Below are 15,561 nucleotides of genomic sequence, written 5' to 3' on the forward strand. Positions count from 1 at the left end.
ATTAATTATTATTATTTTTTTCAATATTTAGTCACTTTTCAATATATTGTATTATATAGAACAGAGGCCATTGAAGTTCATACCTGCACAGTGTGAGTCTGACTGATCTGTGACGGTGTGTGTGTGTGTGTGTGTGTGTGTGTGTGTGTGTGTGTGTGTGTGTGTAGCTGGCCGATCACGTGTTGGACGTGGCCAGTAACATGATGGCGGTGGAGGAACATGTTCTGTGGATGGCTCAGAGCGAAGCTAGAGCATGTACACGGATCGTCCAGTGTGTGGAGCGGATCGCAGACCTCACGCTCAGTGCAAACACCACCGGCATCTCCAAGGTCACCTTAGAACACGTTTCATTAGGAACCATGTTTTTTTTTTTTTTTTTTACTTTTTTTCCCCCCTAAAATTTTTTACATTTTTTAAATTAATTTTTTTTTTTTTTTTAATTTTATTTAATTTTATTTATTTATTTATTTTTTTTGGAAAAAAAAAAAAAACAAGAACAAACATAGTACAAACACAAAATGCACAGTGCTTTTATATGAGATACGTACGATGTCATTATTATAATCTGTATACCAGAATTTGTATGTAATTACTGACTTGAGAAAGAAAAAATATGCTGTCAAAAGAAGCACTTAAAAAGAGTGCAGGATATTTTATATGCAATTTAACTTCACTGCAAATCCAATATTGTACATGGGATGCAAAAGAAAAGGGAAAAAAATGAAAGAAATTGTACACATGCAGTGTAATTTTAGCATCATTGATAGACTATTATAGTTTTTATTAATATTTTGAATCAGTTTTATTTTTAAGTTTAGTTAAAGTGTTAGTATTTTCTGTTTTGTTTTTTTTTTTGTAAGTTTTGTCATTTTTAGTAGACTTTTTTATGTCTATGTATTTAATACTTTTTATTTCAGTTTTAGTTATTTTAGTACATCAGGTTACAAAAATAAATAAATAAATGTTGCTCTACATGAAAATAAAACTTTCTTTCATTTTATATTATTTTTATTTTATTTGTATTATTATTATTATATTTTTTTTTAAGTAACCCTTTTTTTTTATCTAGTTTTAATTGGCATGTATATCTCTTGAGGTTTTGCAGGTTAAACACTGATGTGAAGGGTTAGTGTGTTGTTGATTTATTCCCTGAATCTTGTGTTTGTGAATCTGTGGTCTATTCCTGTAGATTTGTACATGATGGCTTTTTTGCGTCTAACCGAATAAATCTTAACGTAATGACAGACGCGTGGTTATTCTGATAATGTAGGTCACAGACTGGGATCGTTAATGGAGTCTTTGTTTAGTCTTTTTATGTTTGCATAATCAGTCGTTGACTCACTCAGCAGAACCTCGAACAATGAATGCTGTTTATTTTCCAGCGAGTGATTAGTGTGTGTGTGTGTGTGTGTATGCGTGTGTGTGTGTGGCAGGTTTCGGTGAACATCGCTCTTGAGGCGCAGCTGCTTTGGCCGGACGCTCTCATGGGTTTATTGTGTATGGTGGAGCAGCGTTTGCCTCTGCTGCCCCCGCTGGCCAATGCTTCACAGCACAACACCCTCCTCAACTTCAGATGCCACACACTGAACGTCTCTGGGTCACCTGTGGGTCAGCTCAGACAGGTGAGGCTCTAACCGGCCCGGAGTCCAAAAACCCATTCAAACACACATTCTCTGCTTTTTAACTTGGATGACTCGGTTGAAATTAAATATGATATGAAAATAAAAACCATGCACCCACATGGAAATAACCTATATTAACTTATATGTTTTAATATAGGTTTTGATATAGATTTTTAATATACGTGACATATATAAAATGGGCTGTTTTCCTATACTATATGTACCACAGAGTTCATGCAAACATCCACATCACTGTAATCTAATGTGTTCTTAAGCGCTGCTTTTACATCATGGTCAGTTTTTGTTGTGTTTATTTAGTTATTGAGAGGAAGACGCGCAGTATATATTTACACATTCATCCAAACTCCACTCAGCAGCCTCAGGTTCCCTTTCATAGGTCACTTCGATGCTGCGGTGACGTCACCACGTATGGGAACACCTTCGGTGTGACGAATGTCTGAAGCCCTATACCATCCCGCCAATCTTATTGGCCAAATAGCGCGTGGCACCGCCCAGCATGCGTAAGCATACATATACCTGGTGCCGCGCGCCATTTACCTCAGATTTCATTCCTTCAGTACGAAGCGAATCTTCTGTGCCCTATTATCTCGCGTTCTCAGCGATCATCTACGAGCAGTATACTCCTCTCCGCGGACGCGATGAGTCAACGAAAGGTAGGAGCCGTGTGATGGGTTATCACGAGGAGGCACTTATGAGAGGTTCGTTGCAGCCTCTCTACAGGTTCTCTCCTTGATAGCCTATGGCTACAGTAAAATATGCATACACTTCCCCTGTGCACTAACACCAATAGGAAGTATCCGCGCTCTGGAGTGTATTTCTTAAGTCGCCTCGCGTCTAACCCCCACCGTTTCGCTTCTGCGGTCGCCGAGGCCCCGCACGAGGTGTTAGTTAGGGGCGATATGTGCGGCTTGACTATGAATACAGTGATGCACTGGAGTTCCATGTGCTCGCTCTCCCCCACTCGAGCGCGTTAATCAACAATTTTGCTCTTCAAATGGTGGATTACGGCTCACACAGCCGCCGCGTTTTCGCTAGCGGCTTGGCCCGATGTTATCTTGTTGGATTGAATCCTGCCGTGGATACGCTTCAGGATTATATACAACGAAACGCAGCGAGTTTGACGCACACGCTTTTCTTCATGTTAATATGCCAGGGACTATGCCCTTCACTGAGAGTGCTGTTAGACTGCTAATGCACATCTACCCTCTCACTGCAGTCCCAATACTCTAACTTTGACTGTCTCGCAGCAAGGGCACCTCGAGCGTCATTGAACTGAGCTATCATTCGCGCGCCCCCTCAGACACTCTGCACAATCCAGTCTTCAGAGTTTGAGGGACGGCGCGGAGGCTGGCAAAGATGGCCAGCGTATGACGGTTCACACAGCCGCCGCGTTCTCGCTAGCGGCGTGGCCCGATGTTTATCTTGTTGGATTAAATCCTGCCGTGGATACGCTTCAGGATTATACACAACGAAATGCAGCGAATGTGACGCATGCGTTTTTTTCCTTCATGTTTGCCTAGGACTGTGCCCGCCTCCAGAGAGCGCTGTTGGACTGCTAATGCACATCTAAGCCTCTCACTGCAGTTTCCACACTCTAACATTTGACTGTCTCGCAGCAAGGGCACCTCGAGCGTCATTTAACTGAGCTATCATTTGAGCACCCCCTCAGACACTCCGCACAATTCAGCCTTCAGAGTTTGAGGGACGGCGCGGAGGCTGGCAAAGATGGCCAGCGGATGACGGTTCACACGGCCGCCGGGTTCTCGCTAGCGGCGTGGCCGATGTTTATCTTGTTGGATTAAATCCTGCCGTGGATACGCTTCAGGATTATACACAACGAAATGCAGCGAGTTTGATGCATGCGTTTCCTTCATGTTCTCTAACATTGACTGTCTCGCAGCAAAGGCACCTCGAGCGTCATTGAACTAAGCTCTCATTCGCGCGCCCCCTCAGACACTCTGCATAATCAAGCCTTCAGAGTTTGAGGGACGGCGCGGAGGCTGGCAAAGATGGCCAGCGTATATGGTTCACACAGCCGCCGCGTTCTCGCTAGCGGCGTGGCTCAATGTTTATCTTGTTGGATTATATCCTGCCGTGGATACGCTTCAGGATTATACACAACCAAACGCAGCGAGTTTGATGCATGCGTTTTCCTTCATGTTCTCTAACATTGACTGTCTCGCAGCAAAGGCACCTCGAGCGTCATTGAACTGAGCTCTCATTCGCGCGCCCCCTCAGACACTCTGCACAATTCAGCCTTCAGAGTTTGAGGGACGGTGCGGAAGCTGGCAAAGATGGCCAGTGTATGACGGCTCACACAGCTGCCGCGTTCTCGCTAGCAGCGTTGCCCCATGTTTATCTTGTTGGATTAAATCCTGCCGTGAATACGCTTCAGGATTATACACAACGAAATGCAGCGAGTTTGACGCATGCGTTTTCCTTAATGTTTGCCAGGGACTGTGCCCTCCACCAGAGAGTGCTGTTGGATTGATATGCACATCTAACCCTTTCACTGCAGTCCCCACACTCTACATTGTCTGCCTCGCAGCAAACGGTGCTTCGAGCAGCATTGGATTGAGCTGTAATGCCAAACGTTCCCTCAGACACTCTGCGCAATCCAGCTTTCAGAATTCGAGGGGCGATTCAAGGGTCCTGCACAGACGACCCATTTATGTCGGCTCGCACAGCCGCCGTTTTTCGCTAGCGGCAAAGCCCGATGTTCAATCGGTTGGCATAATTCCTGCCGTGGACACGTTTCAGGATTATACACAACGAGACGCAACGGCTCTTATACATACACTTCCCCTGTGCACGAACGCCACAAGCTTTTCGTGCCCAGACATTTTAACATGTATGACAGCGTTGCAGGAAGCGGACATTTTGAGACCGCTATTATGGTCTCGGGCCGTGTGTGAACGCTTGACCGACATTTCTCTATGGGTGTTACGCACGATTTGTCACGGATACACCATTCAGTTTCAATAAGGCCCGCCTCCTTTCCGCAGAATTCTTTCCACGGTGGCGAAGCCGATGGAAATAGCGGTGCTGCGACAGGAGATGTCAACTCTGCTGAGCAAATGGGCTATAGAGGAAGTACACCCCTCTCAGATGGAGGCGGGGTTTTTTACAGCCGTCATTTTGTGGTAAAAAAAAAAAAAAACACGGCGGATTACGACCCATTCTGGATTTACACCATCTGAATCTTGCACTCAGGCTGAGGAAATTCAAGATTTTAATGATCATCAGGAGACTCAGGAAGTTCCTCAGATTCGCTTTAGAGAGCAAAGCGTATCAGTACTTCTCAAAGTGCATGGATGGATCTCTGGCCCCGTTGCGGCCCCAGGGCGTTCGTGTTTGAACTATTTTAGGCGATTGGCTGGTGTTTAGCGCAATCGCAGACTCAAGCACACTCTCATGGGGATCTTGTGCTGAATCATTTAACAGCCTGGGCTTACGCATGGAATGTTTCACCCCGTTGTCTCTGCATCGGACGATTCCGGTGACACGGCGATGTGTGATGTCGCTAAAACTATGTATGTCAACCGAATTCTCCTGACCGGAGTCCGGCTGGGGATTTGCGCTTCCCGAGAGACTGTCACGACGGATGCGTCTTTGACCGACTGGGGAGCTATTTGTCAAGGGAGTTGGCACATAAACAGGTTGGAATTACTGGCTGTTTTTCTGGCTCTCCAGTATTTCTCGAATCTGCTGATCGGCCGTCATGTGCTGCTCAGATCAGACAACACAGCGGTTGTGTCATACCTGAAACATCAGAGAGGATTATGCTCTCGCCCCCTGTGCAGGCTGGCGAAACATGTTCTTTGATTTCAGAACTAAATTCTATCAATCCGAGCTGTTCATGTCCCCGGACGTTGGACTTTGGAGCGAATTGCTATCCAGGCAGACTCTGGAGCAAGCGGAGTGGGGATTGCACCCCCAAACGGTGAGTCTCCTATGGCAGATTTTCGGGGAACCGAAGTGGAATTGTTTGCGTCAAACATGACTACGCATTACCCGCTTTTGTTCTCCCTATGCCCTCCAGCACCCCTGGGCTTGGATGCATTAGCCCACAACTGGCCCAGGACCAGTTTGTATGCTTTTTTCCCCAATCTGTCTGATTTCGGCGGTATTATGCAGAATACGGGTGGACAGGGTGGAACAGCTGCTGCTGGTGGCTCCGCGGTGGCACACACACAGCCGTGGTTTGTTGATCTGATCAATCTGTTAGCGGGCTCTCCATGGGAGATTCCGCTCAGACAGGATTTATTATCACAAGCACAGGGACTGATTTGGCACCCGAGGCCAGATCTATGGAATCTGTGGGCATGGCCTCTGAGCGGAGTGAGTTCATATGTCCCGGTCTTTCTGCTGAAACTACCGAGACTATACTGAATTCTAGAGCAGCTTCTACGAGACGCTTATATGCTTTCAAGTGGAGACTGTTTACGGCCTGGTGTGAAACTCATAATATGGATCCAGTTTACTGCCCAGTGGCGTCAGTACTGGAGTTCCTTCAGGAAAGTTTTTCGGATGGAGTGACACCAGCTACCCTAAGGTTTACATGGCAGCCATTCAGCTTACCACGAATATATAAATGGTGCCTCAGTGGGCCGTCATCCACTGTTTCCCGTTCATACAGGGTGTGCGACGGCTGAGGCCTTTCCGCCCCGTGCGGGTTCCTTCATGGTTTTTCCATTGTGTTGCATGGTTTATCAGGGCATCTGTTTGAGCCCTTGGAATTTGTTCCGGATAAATCCTGACTTTTATAGCACAGACTCTGTGGAAGTGTTGTTGCGACCAAGGCCTAATTATGTCCCTAGGTCGCATCTATCCCTTTCGCTTTCAGCAGGTGATCCTGGAGGCTTTTTCTCCTGCTGCGGCGGAGTCTGGGGATCTAAGTCTTTGCCCTGTGAGAGCGTTAAAGACTTATGTGGATCGTACTGCCCCATGGCGTGAGTCTGACCAGCTGTTTGTCTGTTTTGGACATAAGAATAAGGCCATGCAGTTACGAAACAGCGCATGTCCCATTGGCTGGTGGAGGCTATTTCCTTGGCCTATGAGGCGCGCGGGCTCGCTTCGCCCTTAGGAGTAAAAGGTCATTCCACGAGAGCAGTGGCTTCTTCTCAAGCCTTTCTCAGTGGATCTTCTATGGATGATATCTGTGCTGCGGCAGGCTGGTCCTCACCGAGCACTTTTATCAGGTCTTACAGTCTGGATGTGAGGATGGCTCCTGGCTCCCGGGTTCTCTCCGCTTGAGCAGATGCTTCCTTGGATCCAAGCTATCAGGTACGTCAGGCGTGATGGTACAGCGTTCCCATACGTGGTGACGTCACCGCAGCATCGAAGTGACCTATGAAAGGGAACATCTCGGTTACGTATGTAACCTTGGTTCCCTGAATAGGGAACGAGATGCTGCGGTTCTGGCCGTGCCATACCTTGATAGCTTTCTTCTTCTTCTTCGTCATGAAATCTGAGGTAAATGGCGCGCGTCACCAGGTATATGTATGCTTACGCATGCTGGGCGGTGCCACGCGCTATTTGGCCAATAAGATTGGCAGGATGGTATAGGGCTTCAGACATTCGTCACACCGAAGGTGTTCACATACGTGTTGACGTCACCGCAGCATCTCGTTCCCTATTCAGGGAACCAAGGTTACATACGTAACCGAGATGTTCTCAGGTTAACTGAAGCGCTGTCTTCTTCTTCTGAACTGAATCAAGAGAGTGTATTACAGTCTTGTGCTACAGCGCCACTCTGGTCAAACCGCATTATTGCAGGCTCTCACATTAGGTAGATACAAGATCAAACCACTACTCAAAAACATTTGCCAACAATGTGTTTTGTCGTTGACGTTGTCAATAATTGTTTCAGCCCTAGTTTATACATTTACATTTACATTTACATTTAATCATTTAGCAGACGCTTTTATCCAAAGCGACTTACAAATGAGAACAACAGAAGCAGTCAGGTCAACAAGAGAACAACAACAGTATACAAGTGCCATGACAAGTCTCAGTTAGTCTAGTATAGAACGCATAGGTAGGTTTTTTTTTTTTTTTTTTTTTTTTTATTAAAAGACAAGAAAAGGAAAAGTGCTAGTGTTAGTTGGTTAAGTGCAGGCGAAAAAGATGAGTCTTTAGCTGTTTCTTGAAAATGAGTAAAGACTCAGCTGTACGAATTGAGATTGGGAGGTCATTCCACCAGCTGGGGACAGTCCAGGAAAAGGTCCTTGAGAGTGATTTTGAACTTCTTTGGGATGGTACCACAAGGCGTCGATCACTTGCAGAGCGCAAACTTCTGGCACATAAGGGCACATAAGATTTAACCAATGAGTTTAGGTAAGTTGATGCCGTGCCAGTGGTCGTCTTGTAGGCTAGCATCAGTACCTTGAATTTGATGCGAGCAGCTACTGGTAGCCAGTGTAACCTGATGAGGAGCGGAGTAACGTGAGCTTTCTTTGGCTCATTGAAGACAACCCTCGCTGCTGCATTCCGGATCAATTGCAGAGGCTTGACAGTACATGCAGGAAGGCCCGCCAGGAGAGCATTACAATAGTCCAGTCTGGAGAGAACAAGAGCTTGGACAAGAAGTTGGGTTGCTTGCTCTGACAGGAAGGGTCTAATCTTCCTAATGTTGTATAAGGCAAACCTGCAGGACCGGGTAGTTGTAGCAATGTGGTCTGTGAAGCTTAACTGATGATCTATCACAACTCCTAGGTTTCTAGCTGTCCTCGAAGGAGTAATGGTTGATGAGCCCAGCTGTATAGAGAAGTTGTGATGAAGCAATGGGTTAGCTGGAATCACCAGGAGTTCTGTCTTCGTAAGGTCAAGCTGAAGGTGATGGTCATTCATCCAGCTAGAGATGTCACTCAGACAGGCTTAAATGCGAGCAGCTACCGTCGGGTCATCTGGTTGGAATGAGAGGTAGAGTTGGGTGTCATCAGCGTAGCAGTGATAAGAAAAGCCATGCTTCTGAATGACAGATCCTAATGATGTCATGTAGATTGAGAAGAGAAGTGGTCCAAGTACTGAGCCTTGAGGAACCCCAGTAGCAAGGTGGTGTGACTTTGAAACATCACCCCTCCAAGACACACTGAAGGATCTGTCAGAGAGGTATGACTTAACCCACAGGAGTGCTGTTCCAGAGATGCCCATCTTTCTGAGGGTGGACAGGAGAATCTGGTGATTAACAGTGTCAAAAGCAGCAGAAAGGTCCAGTAAGATGAGTACCGAGGATTTTGAAGCTGCTCTTGCTAGTCGCAGGGCTTCAGTAACCGAGAGCAGAGCAGTCTCAGTTGAGTGGCCACTTTTGAAGCCAGATTGGTTGCTGTCCAGGAGGTTGTTCTGTACAAGGAATATAGAAAACTGGTTGAACACAGCTCGCTCAAGTGTCTTTGCAATGAATGGAAGAAGGGATACCGGTCTGTAGTTTTCAAGAAGCGCTGGATTTAGTGATGGTTTCTTGAGCAGTGGGCTTACCCGAGCCTGCTTGAATGCTGAGGGAAATGTTCCAGAGTGAAGAGAGGAGTTGATAACGTGAGTAAGCGAAGGTATGACTGAAGAAGAGATCGCTTGAAGGAGGTGAGTGGGGATCGGATCAAGTGGACAAGTAGTAGGATGATTGGACAGGAGAAGTTCGGAGACGTCCATCTCTGAGAGTGGGGAGAAGGAGGAGAAAGAGTGTGCATCGGTCATTGTGAAGTTGTCCTCAGTCTGCGTGTGGAGAATTGGCCGCTGATGGATCTCGTCTTATTTGTGAAGAAAACTGCAAAGTCGTCCGCTGTAAGAGTCGATGGAGGAGGTGGTAGCGGCGGATTAAGAAGAGAAGAGAAAGTCTTGAAGAGTGTCCGAGCGTCACAACAGCTGTTAATTTTGTTGTGGTAGTAGGATGTTTTAGCCGTGAAGACATTTGCAGAGAAGGAAGAGAGGAGAGACTGATACACACTGAGGTCTGTAGAGTTTCTTGATTTCTGCCATTTCCTCTCTGCAGCCCTGAGTTTAGAGCGATGTTCACGGAGAACCTCAGACAGCCAGGGGGCAGATGGGGCAGTGCGTGCTGGTCTAGACAACAGTGGGCAAAAGTTGTCCAAGCAAGATGTTAAAGTGGAGCAAAGAGTGTCCGTAGCGCTGTTCGTGTCCAGAGCAGAGAACTGAGAGAGTGCAGGAAGTGAGGATGAAACCACAGAAGATAGGCGAGATGGAGAGAGTGAGCGTAGGTTCCGTCGAAAGGTGACCTGCGTTGGAGTGTGAGGCACTTCAGGAGTAAGTGCTAGGTTAGCAGTAATGAGGAAGTGGTCTGAGGTGTGCAGTGGAGCAACTGAAGAGTTGTCCACAGAGCAACAGCGCGTGTAGATGAGGTACAGTTGGTTGCCTGATTTGTGAGTCGCTGTAGTAGACACTAGCTTGAGATCAAATGAGGCGAGCAGAGTTTTGAAAGTCAGCAGCCTGGGGTTTATCTAGGTGGATGTTGAAGTCACCAAGCAGTACCAGAGGAGTACCATCTTCAGGAAAGTTTGATAGCAGCACATCCAACTCCTCCAAGAAGTTTCCCAATTGACCTGGGGGACGATAAATGACCACAAACTGGATTTTAACAGGGTGGGTTACAGTAATGGCATGTGATTCAAATGAACCAGTACCTGTAGGTGATGGCTGAAGATCAAATTTCCATTCTTTTGATATAAGGAGACCTGTTCCTCCACCCCTCCCAGTGGTACGAGGAGTGTGGGAACAAGTGAAATTAGTGGAGAGGGCTGCAGGGGTGGCAGTATCTTCAGGTTTGATCCAAGTCTCTGTCAGTGCCATGAGGTTGAGACCGGAATGAGTAGCAAGAGAAGAAATGAAGTCTGCTTTGTTAACTGCAGACTGGCAGTTCCAGAGACCAACTGAAATAGAGAGCGTTGTAGTAGAGTCGATCGTCTTTACACTCGTCCGTCTTCACATGAGGAGGGCTCACACGAGGGCTGCCGCGACCGCGGTGAAACTTAGCGCTTTTGTATTAGCCTGATTACCTGTGATTGAAGTCAGCTGGCCACGTCTCACTATTTAGCAGATCGAAACCAGGCAGTCCCGCGATAGGCAAACGCAAAACCAAGCGCCACTTTCAGCACGTATTAACCAGGGTAAGACACACACAATTTAAACCAAAAAACTTTCCTAGCAATGACGATCACACACTAGTCTGATGAGAAAACAAGGCAAAACACTCACAAGCTGCTGTCCTTCTCTGTAGCTCGACTGTTTCTTCTGACAAGTGCTTTCTAAACAGCTAATTAAGTACTTTCACTGGCTTTGGCCACGCCTCACTATTTAGCAGATCGAAACCAGGCAGTCCCGCGATAGGCAAACGCAAAACCAAGCGCCACTTTCAGCACGTATTAACCAGGGTAAGACACACACAATTTAAACCAAAAAACTTTCCTAGCAATGACGATCACACACTAGTCTGATGAGAAAACAAGGCAAAACACTCACAAGCTGCTGTCCTTCTCTGTAGCTCGACTGTTTCTTCTTATACAGTATATACTAAAGTCAATACGTTACAGAGAGTCATGCGATTTCACATCTCCCAACCGCTCAAAATCACAATACTAGAATGCAAAACAAAAGCACCCCAAAACAGAAACTCAAAGAGAAATGAAAGACTTCGACTTAACACAAGGAAAACTTTAGATTTTCTTACCCGACTGGTACTTCTTGCTCTGACTGACGCCATTATGGGGCATATATACGCATTTATGCAGCATATATATTACCATATATGTGCATATAAACTGCATATAGGTTTCATGTATGCGCATATATCCTCATATAGGTTCTTTACATGTGGGCAGTGTAATTCAAAGGCACAAAAACTGCCCATAAAAATGAACAGCAGAAGCTGTATCTGTGAACAAAGTCCTACCGTTCACTTAAAAGATCCAATCATCCTTTTACTGAAAGCATCTTAGTGTTAAGTTTGTGGTAGCAGGGTTGTCAGATTCTTTGCCAGAGCTGGTAGTTCTTGCTCTGTAATAATCCGTTTGTGTTCAGTGGAGACTGTAATGCAGGACTCTTGAGCTGATCTCGGGACATTGCTTTAATGAGGAGGACGAGTGAAGCTGAGTGTAAATCAGAGAGCGGCTGATCTCGATGCACACTAATGAGTGAACGGGCCGCTGACTTCTGTTTGAGATGGATTTGGATCTGGACTTCATTTGCCTGCCGTGTGTCAGTCTCTGGGAGATTTAGATAATATCATAATCTGATCACATCACTCACACAGATTCAAATATCACAAGTCCATTCTGTCATCTTTCTGTCCTCACAGAAACAGAAATAACATCACAAGTCTGTCTTTATATATATATTGCCTAAACATTTAAAGTATTTTTAAGGGCAAAAATAATAATAAAGAAATATAGATATTTTTAATGTACTAAATATAATAATAATAATAATAATAATAAACTTTATTACAGACTCACAGGTCCAAATAAAAAAATATATTTATGTACTGTTTAAAACCTATATTAAGCATAGATTTAATCATTTTATTGTGTGTGTGTTTGTTTGTGTGTGTGTGTGTGTGTGTGTACGCATGTGCGTGAGCGTGCGTGTGCGTTTGCGTGTGTGCGTGCGTGCGTGTGCGTGTGTGGGTGTGTGTGCGTGCGTGCGTGCGTGTGCGTTTGCGTGTGTGCGTGTGCGTGCGTGCGTGCGTTTGCGTGTGTGCGTGCGTGCGTGCGTGTGTGTGCGTTTGCGTGTGTGTGTGTGTGTGCGTGCATGCGTGTGTGTGTGTGTGTGTGTGTGCGTGCGTGCGTGCGTGTGCGTGTGTGTGTGTCTGTTTTGCTCTTACAGGTCACGCTTTCTCACTAAATAATATGATGCATTTCATAGCATTTTTGCATTCATTGATTATTTGTGTGTTGAATTAGTCTTAGATTCTTCCTTAATTAGCTGAAAAACACCACAGACACATGATTCCTGTCTGAATCTGAGCCACATTAGAACGGTTTGATCCATTCCCAGCACTTTATGTCATGCACAACATTTTGTTATGTTATTTGACATGAAATATTGGAGTATAAGCTGGGAATGGATTTTTCTACTCTTTTAGCATGACTTTTATCATAATAAATGTTTGAAATGTGACTCCTTTTGTTATTTTAATAAGCACATTCAAGCATGTCTTCTGTATACATTCTTGTTTTGTGAAAAAACGTCATGATGGAAAGTTTTTATTGATATTTTTGAATTCAGTGTCAACAAATCAGATAATATTAGGCCTTTTTTTGCAAATCAGCATAATTGCTTTCCAAGATGCAGTTCTGCGTCATTCGTAATTTTGACCGGATCACGGTCTGCTGGTTTCATTTTCACTGATAATTATAAAGCCGAACACCCGTCCATTTGTGTATGGAAATGTGCTGTAGTCTTCATATTGCCAATATTGTCATATTCAGAAATCTTGGAGCTGAGTAGTTCAGGCTTTGGTTTGCTGTGTCTGTGAGCATTCGCTTCAGTCTGTTTCTGTGATCTGTAACAAAATCAGAAATATCTGCTCTCCTAAAGATGATTTCACTAAAGATTAGTGTGTTTTGACCTAAATTCGTCTTATTTGCCAAACCCAAACCCAATAATAAACATTAATGTATTTTCTTATAGCTGGATTAACACGGGCTGAACGTGCAGTATTTGACGAACGGAGAAGCACTCATCTCATCATGCCATCATGGGCGTGTTTTGGGCTGATTTTGAGATTTTCACTGATAGATGTTATCTGTCTGTTCTTGGCTTTATGAGTGTCGCCATATGGCCTGCCACTGGTCACTACAAGAATCCAGATATGACCAGAGACCATTTAATCTTCTTCTTCACACACACACACACACACACACACACACACACACACACACACACACACACACACACACACACACACACACTCTCTCTCTCATGACATGAGTACCAGCTGGGCAAACCAAATCATGCAGGACTTTAATACTTATACACACACATGCACATCCACTCTAAAATGAATTTGCATTCATGTCTAGCCCAGATTTTACTGCAAAAAGAAATATGGTACAAACAATCAGCTTCTAACATGGTGCAATAATCTGAGCAGTGCCAATCTGATTGTAAGGAAGTACTGTAGAACTATAATTAATTACATTTTGAAGACACTCAAATTGTATTATTTATTTATTTTTGCAAGTTTTGAAAATGGGTTTAAAAAGCCTTGAAATCTGAAAATCAAATCTGCAGTAATTGTCAAAAAGTTTGAAAACATTATGATTTCTAAATATTTGAGTCTCTTCTCAAATATTTGAAAGTCTCTTCTGCCCAACAAGGCTGCATTTATTTGATGAAAAAGACAGTAAAAATTATTAAATATTTTTACAATTTAAAGTAAGTGTTTTCGATGTGAATCTCTGTTAAAATGTAATTGATTACTGTGATCAAATCTGAATTTTCAGCATCATTACAATCAATGTTGAAAACAGTTGTGCATTCCAAATATTTATGTGAAAAAAATAAACAAAAATGTTCTATTTTTTCACAATATTACAGTTTTTACTGTGTTTTTAATTAAAAAATGCCAACTTGGAGTTTGTTCTTTCAAAAACACAAAAATATTTTAATCGTTCCAAACCATACAGTATATAAAATATAATCATATATAACTAATTTATAAGATGGAAGATGTCATCTAAATATCTGTTTAGTTAATATAAATTAATTTTTGTGCGCCAATTTAAGTTGTTGTTTATTTATTGCAATTCCGTAAACTCCCTTTTTCTATCATTTCAGTTTAGATTCTGTGCATCACAAGAAATTGAATTGAAATTCACCCTCATGAACTGAGAATGAAATACTAGCTAATTGTGTGTCTCTTGAAGCTCAAATCATTGTGATGCTGGCAGCAATGAATCATCTTGTCGACAGCGTCCAGGCGAAGCGTCGAGCTCGTACTGTGTAGAGGAGATACAACAATAATAACACAGAGAAAAGAGAAATAATACAATGAGAGAGAATTAAAAGATGAAGGAATTAAAAGTTTGTGGAGCCACATCGTCATCACTGAGTCATTCTTAGACTCTTTTACCATTTCATCTGCATTTCTCTGACTCACTTCTTTGAGAAGGAGAAACTTCTTGAACTTCTATACTGTACGTATATACAAAAGCAAGTCTTTATCATCTGCTCTCTCTATTTTTCATGTTTAAAGGACTCCGGTTGCTTAGAAAGCAGAATAGACGGCGAGACAATGAGATCATCGTAACAGATGTAGAAATAGAGGATTACAAAAGTATTAATCTGTTGGAGAGACAGTCTGCATGTTGGATTCTTGACTAAGCTTTGTCTGACAGATTCTCGAGTCAGATTACACGACTAACCAGCTACAAAGACATCATCGTGTAAAACTCGTTGTTTTCACATCAGTTTTGGCCATCGTGTGTGTGCTGCTCGTAATATTAGCCCTTAATGAGAACAAACGCCGTAAATACGGTTCAGCGAGAACGCTTTTCCTCTTCATCTGGATTCATTCCCATCAGACACCTGCTTTATCGCTCTGTTTATAAGAGCATTAGGGCCGCCAGGAATCAACATTTATTTGTTGGTAGGCTGTAGATCAACCAGGTCTGTGCTGGATTTATTTCCAGGCTTTGTAGAAGAATCGCTCATAATTGTTGTTATTTGTAGGTGCTTGACGTTAAAGACACCATCAGTATTCAAGGACAGAGTCATCAATAACTTTTCAATTTACAGACAAAGCCACTGATTTTTCACGCCCTGGTGATTTTTCTGATTTTGCTTCCACAATTTTTATTTAATTTGCATCATTAGATTTTAGTTACAATGCATGTCTTTAAAAAAAATAATAATAATAATTCTCCATGTCAGCAACACTTGAAACCACATTTAACAGTTTTAT

The 15,561-nt window shown here is 43.7% G+C and overlaps 1 protein-coding gene across 1 annotated transcript in view; it reads left to right on the top strand.

Annotated features, from left to right (window-relative positions):
- The window catches only part of LOC132156691 (adhesion G protein-coupled receptor A3), a 132,794-nt gene that overhangs the window by 65,315 nt on the left and 51,918 nt on the right, over positions 1-15,561 (top strand). The window contains exons 11-12 of the mRNA XM_059565634.1: positions 168-329; positions 1,434-1,622. Of these exons, the coding sequence (XP_059421617.1) occupies positions 168-329; positions 1,434-1,622 (351 nt within the window). The remainder of the gene's footprint in view (positions 1-167; positions 330-1,433; positions 1,623-15,561) is intronic.

This window comes from Carassius carassius, chromosome 14 (assembly GCF_963082965.1).
Source record: "Carassius carassius chromosome 14, fCarCar2.1, whole genome shotgun sequence".
Lineage (NCBI taxonomy): Eukaryota > Metazoa > Chordata > Actinopteri > Cypriniformes > Cyprinidae > Carassius > Carassius carassius.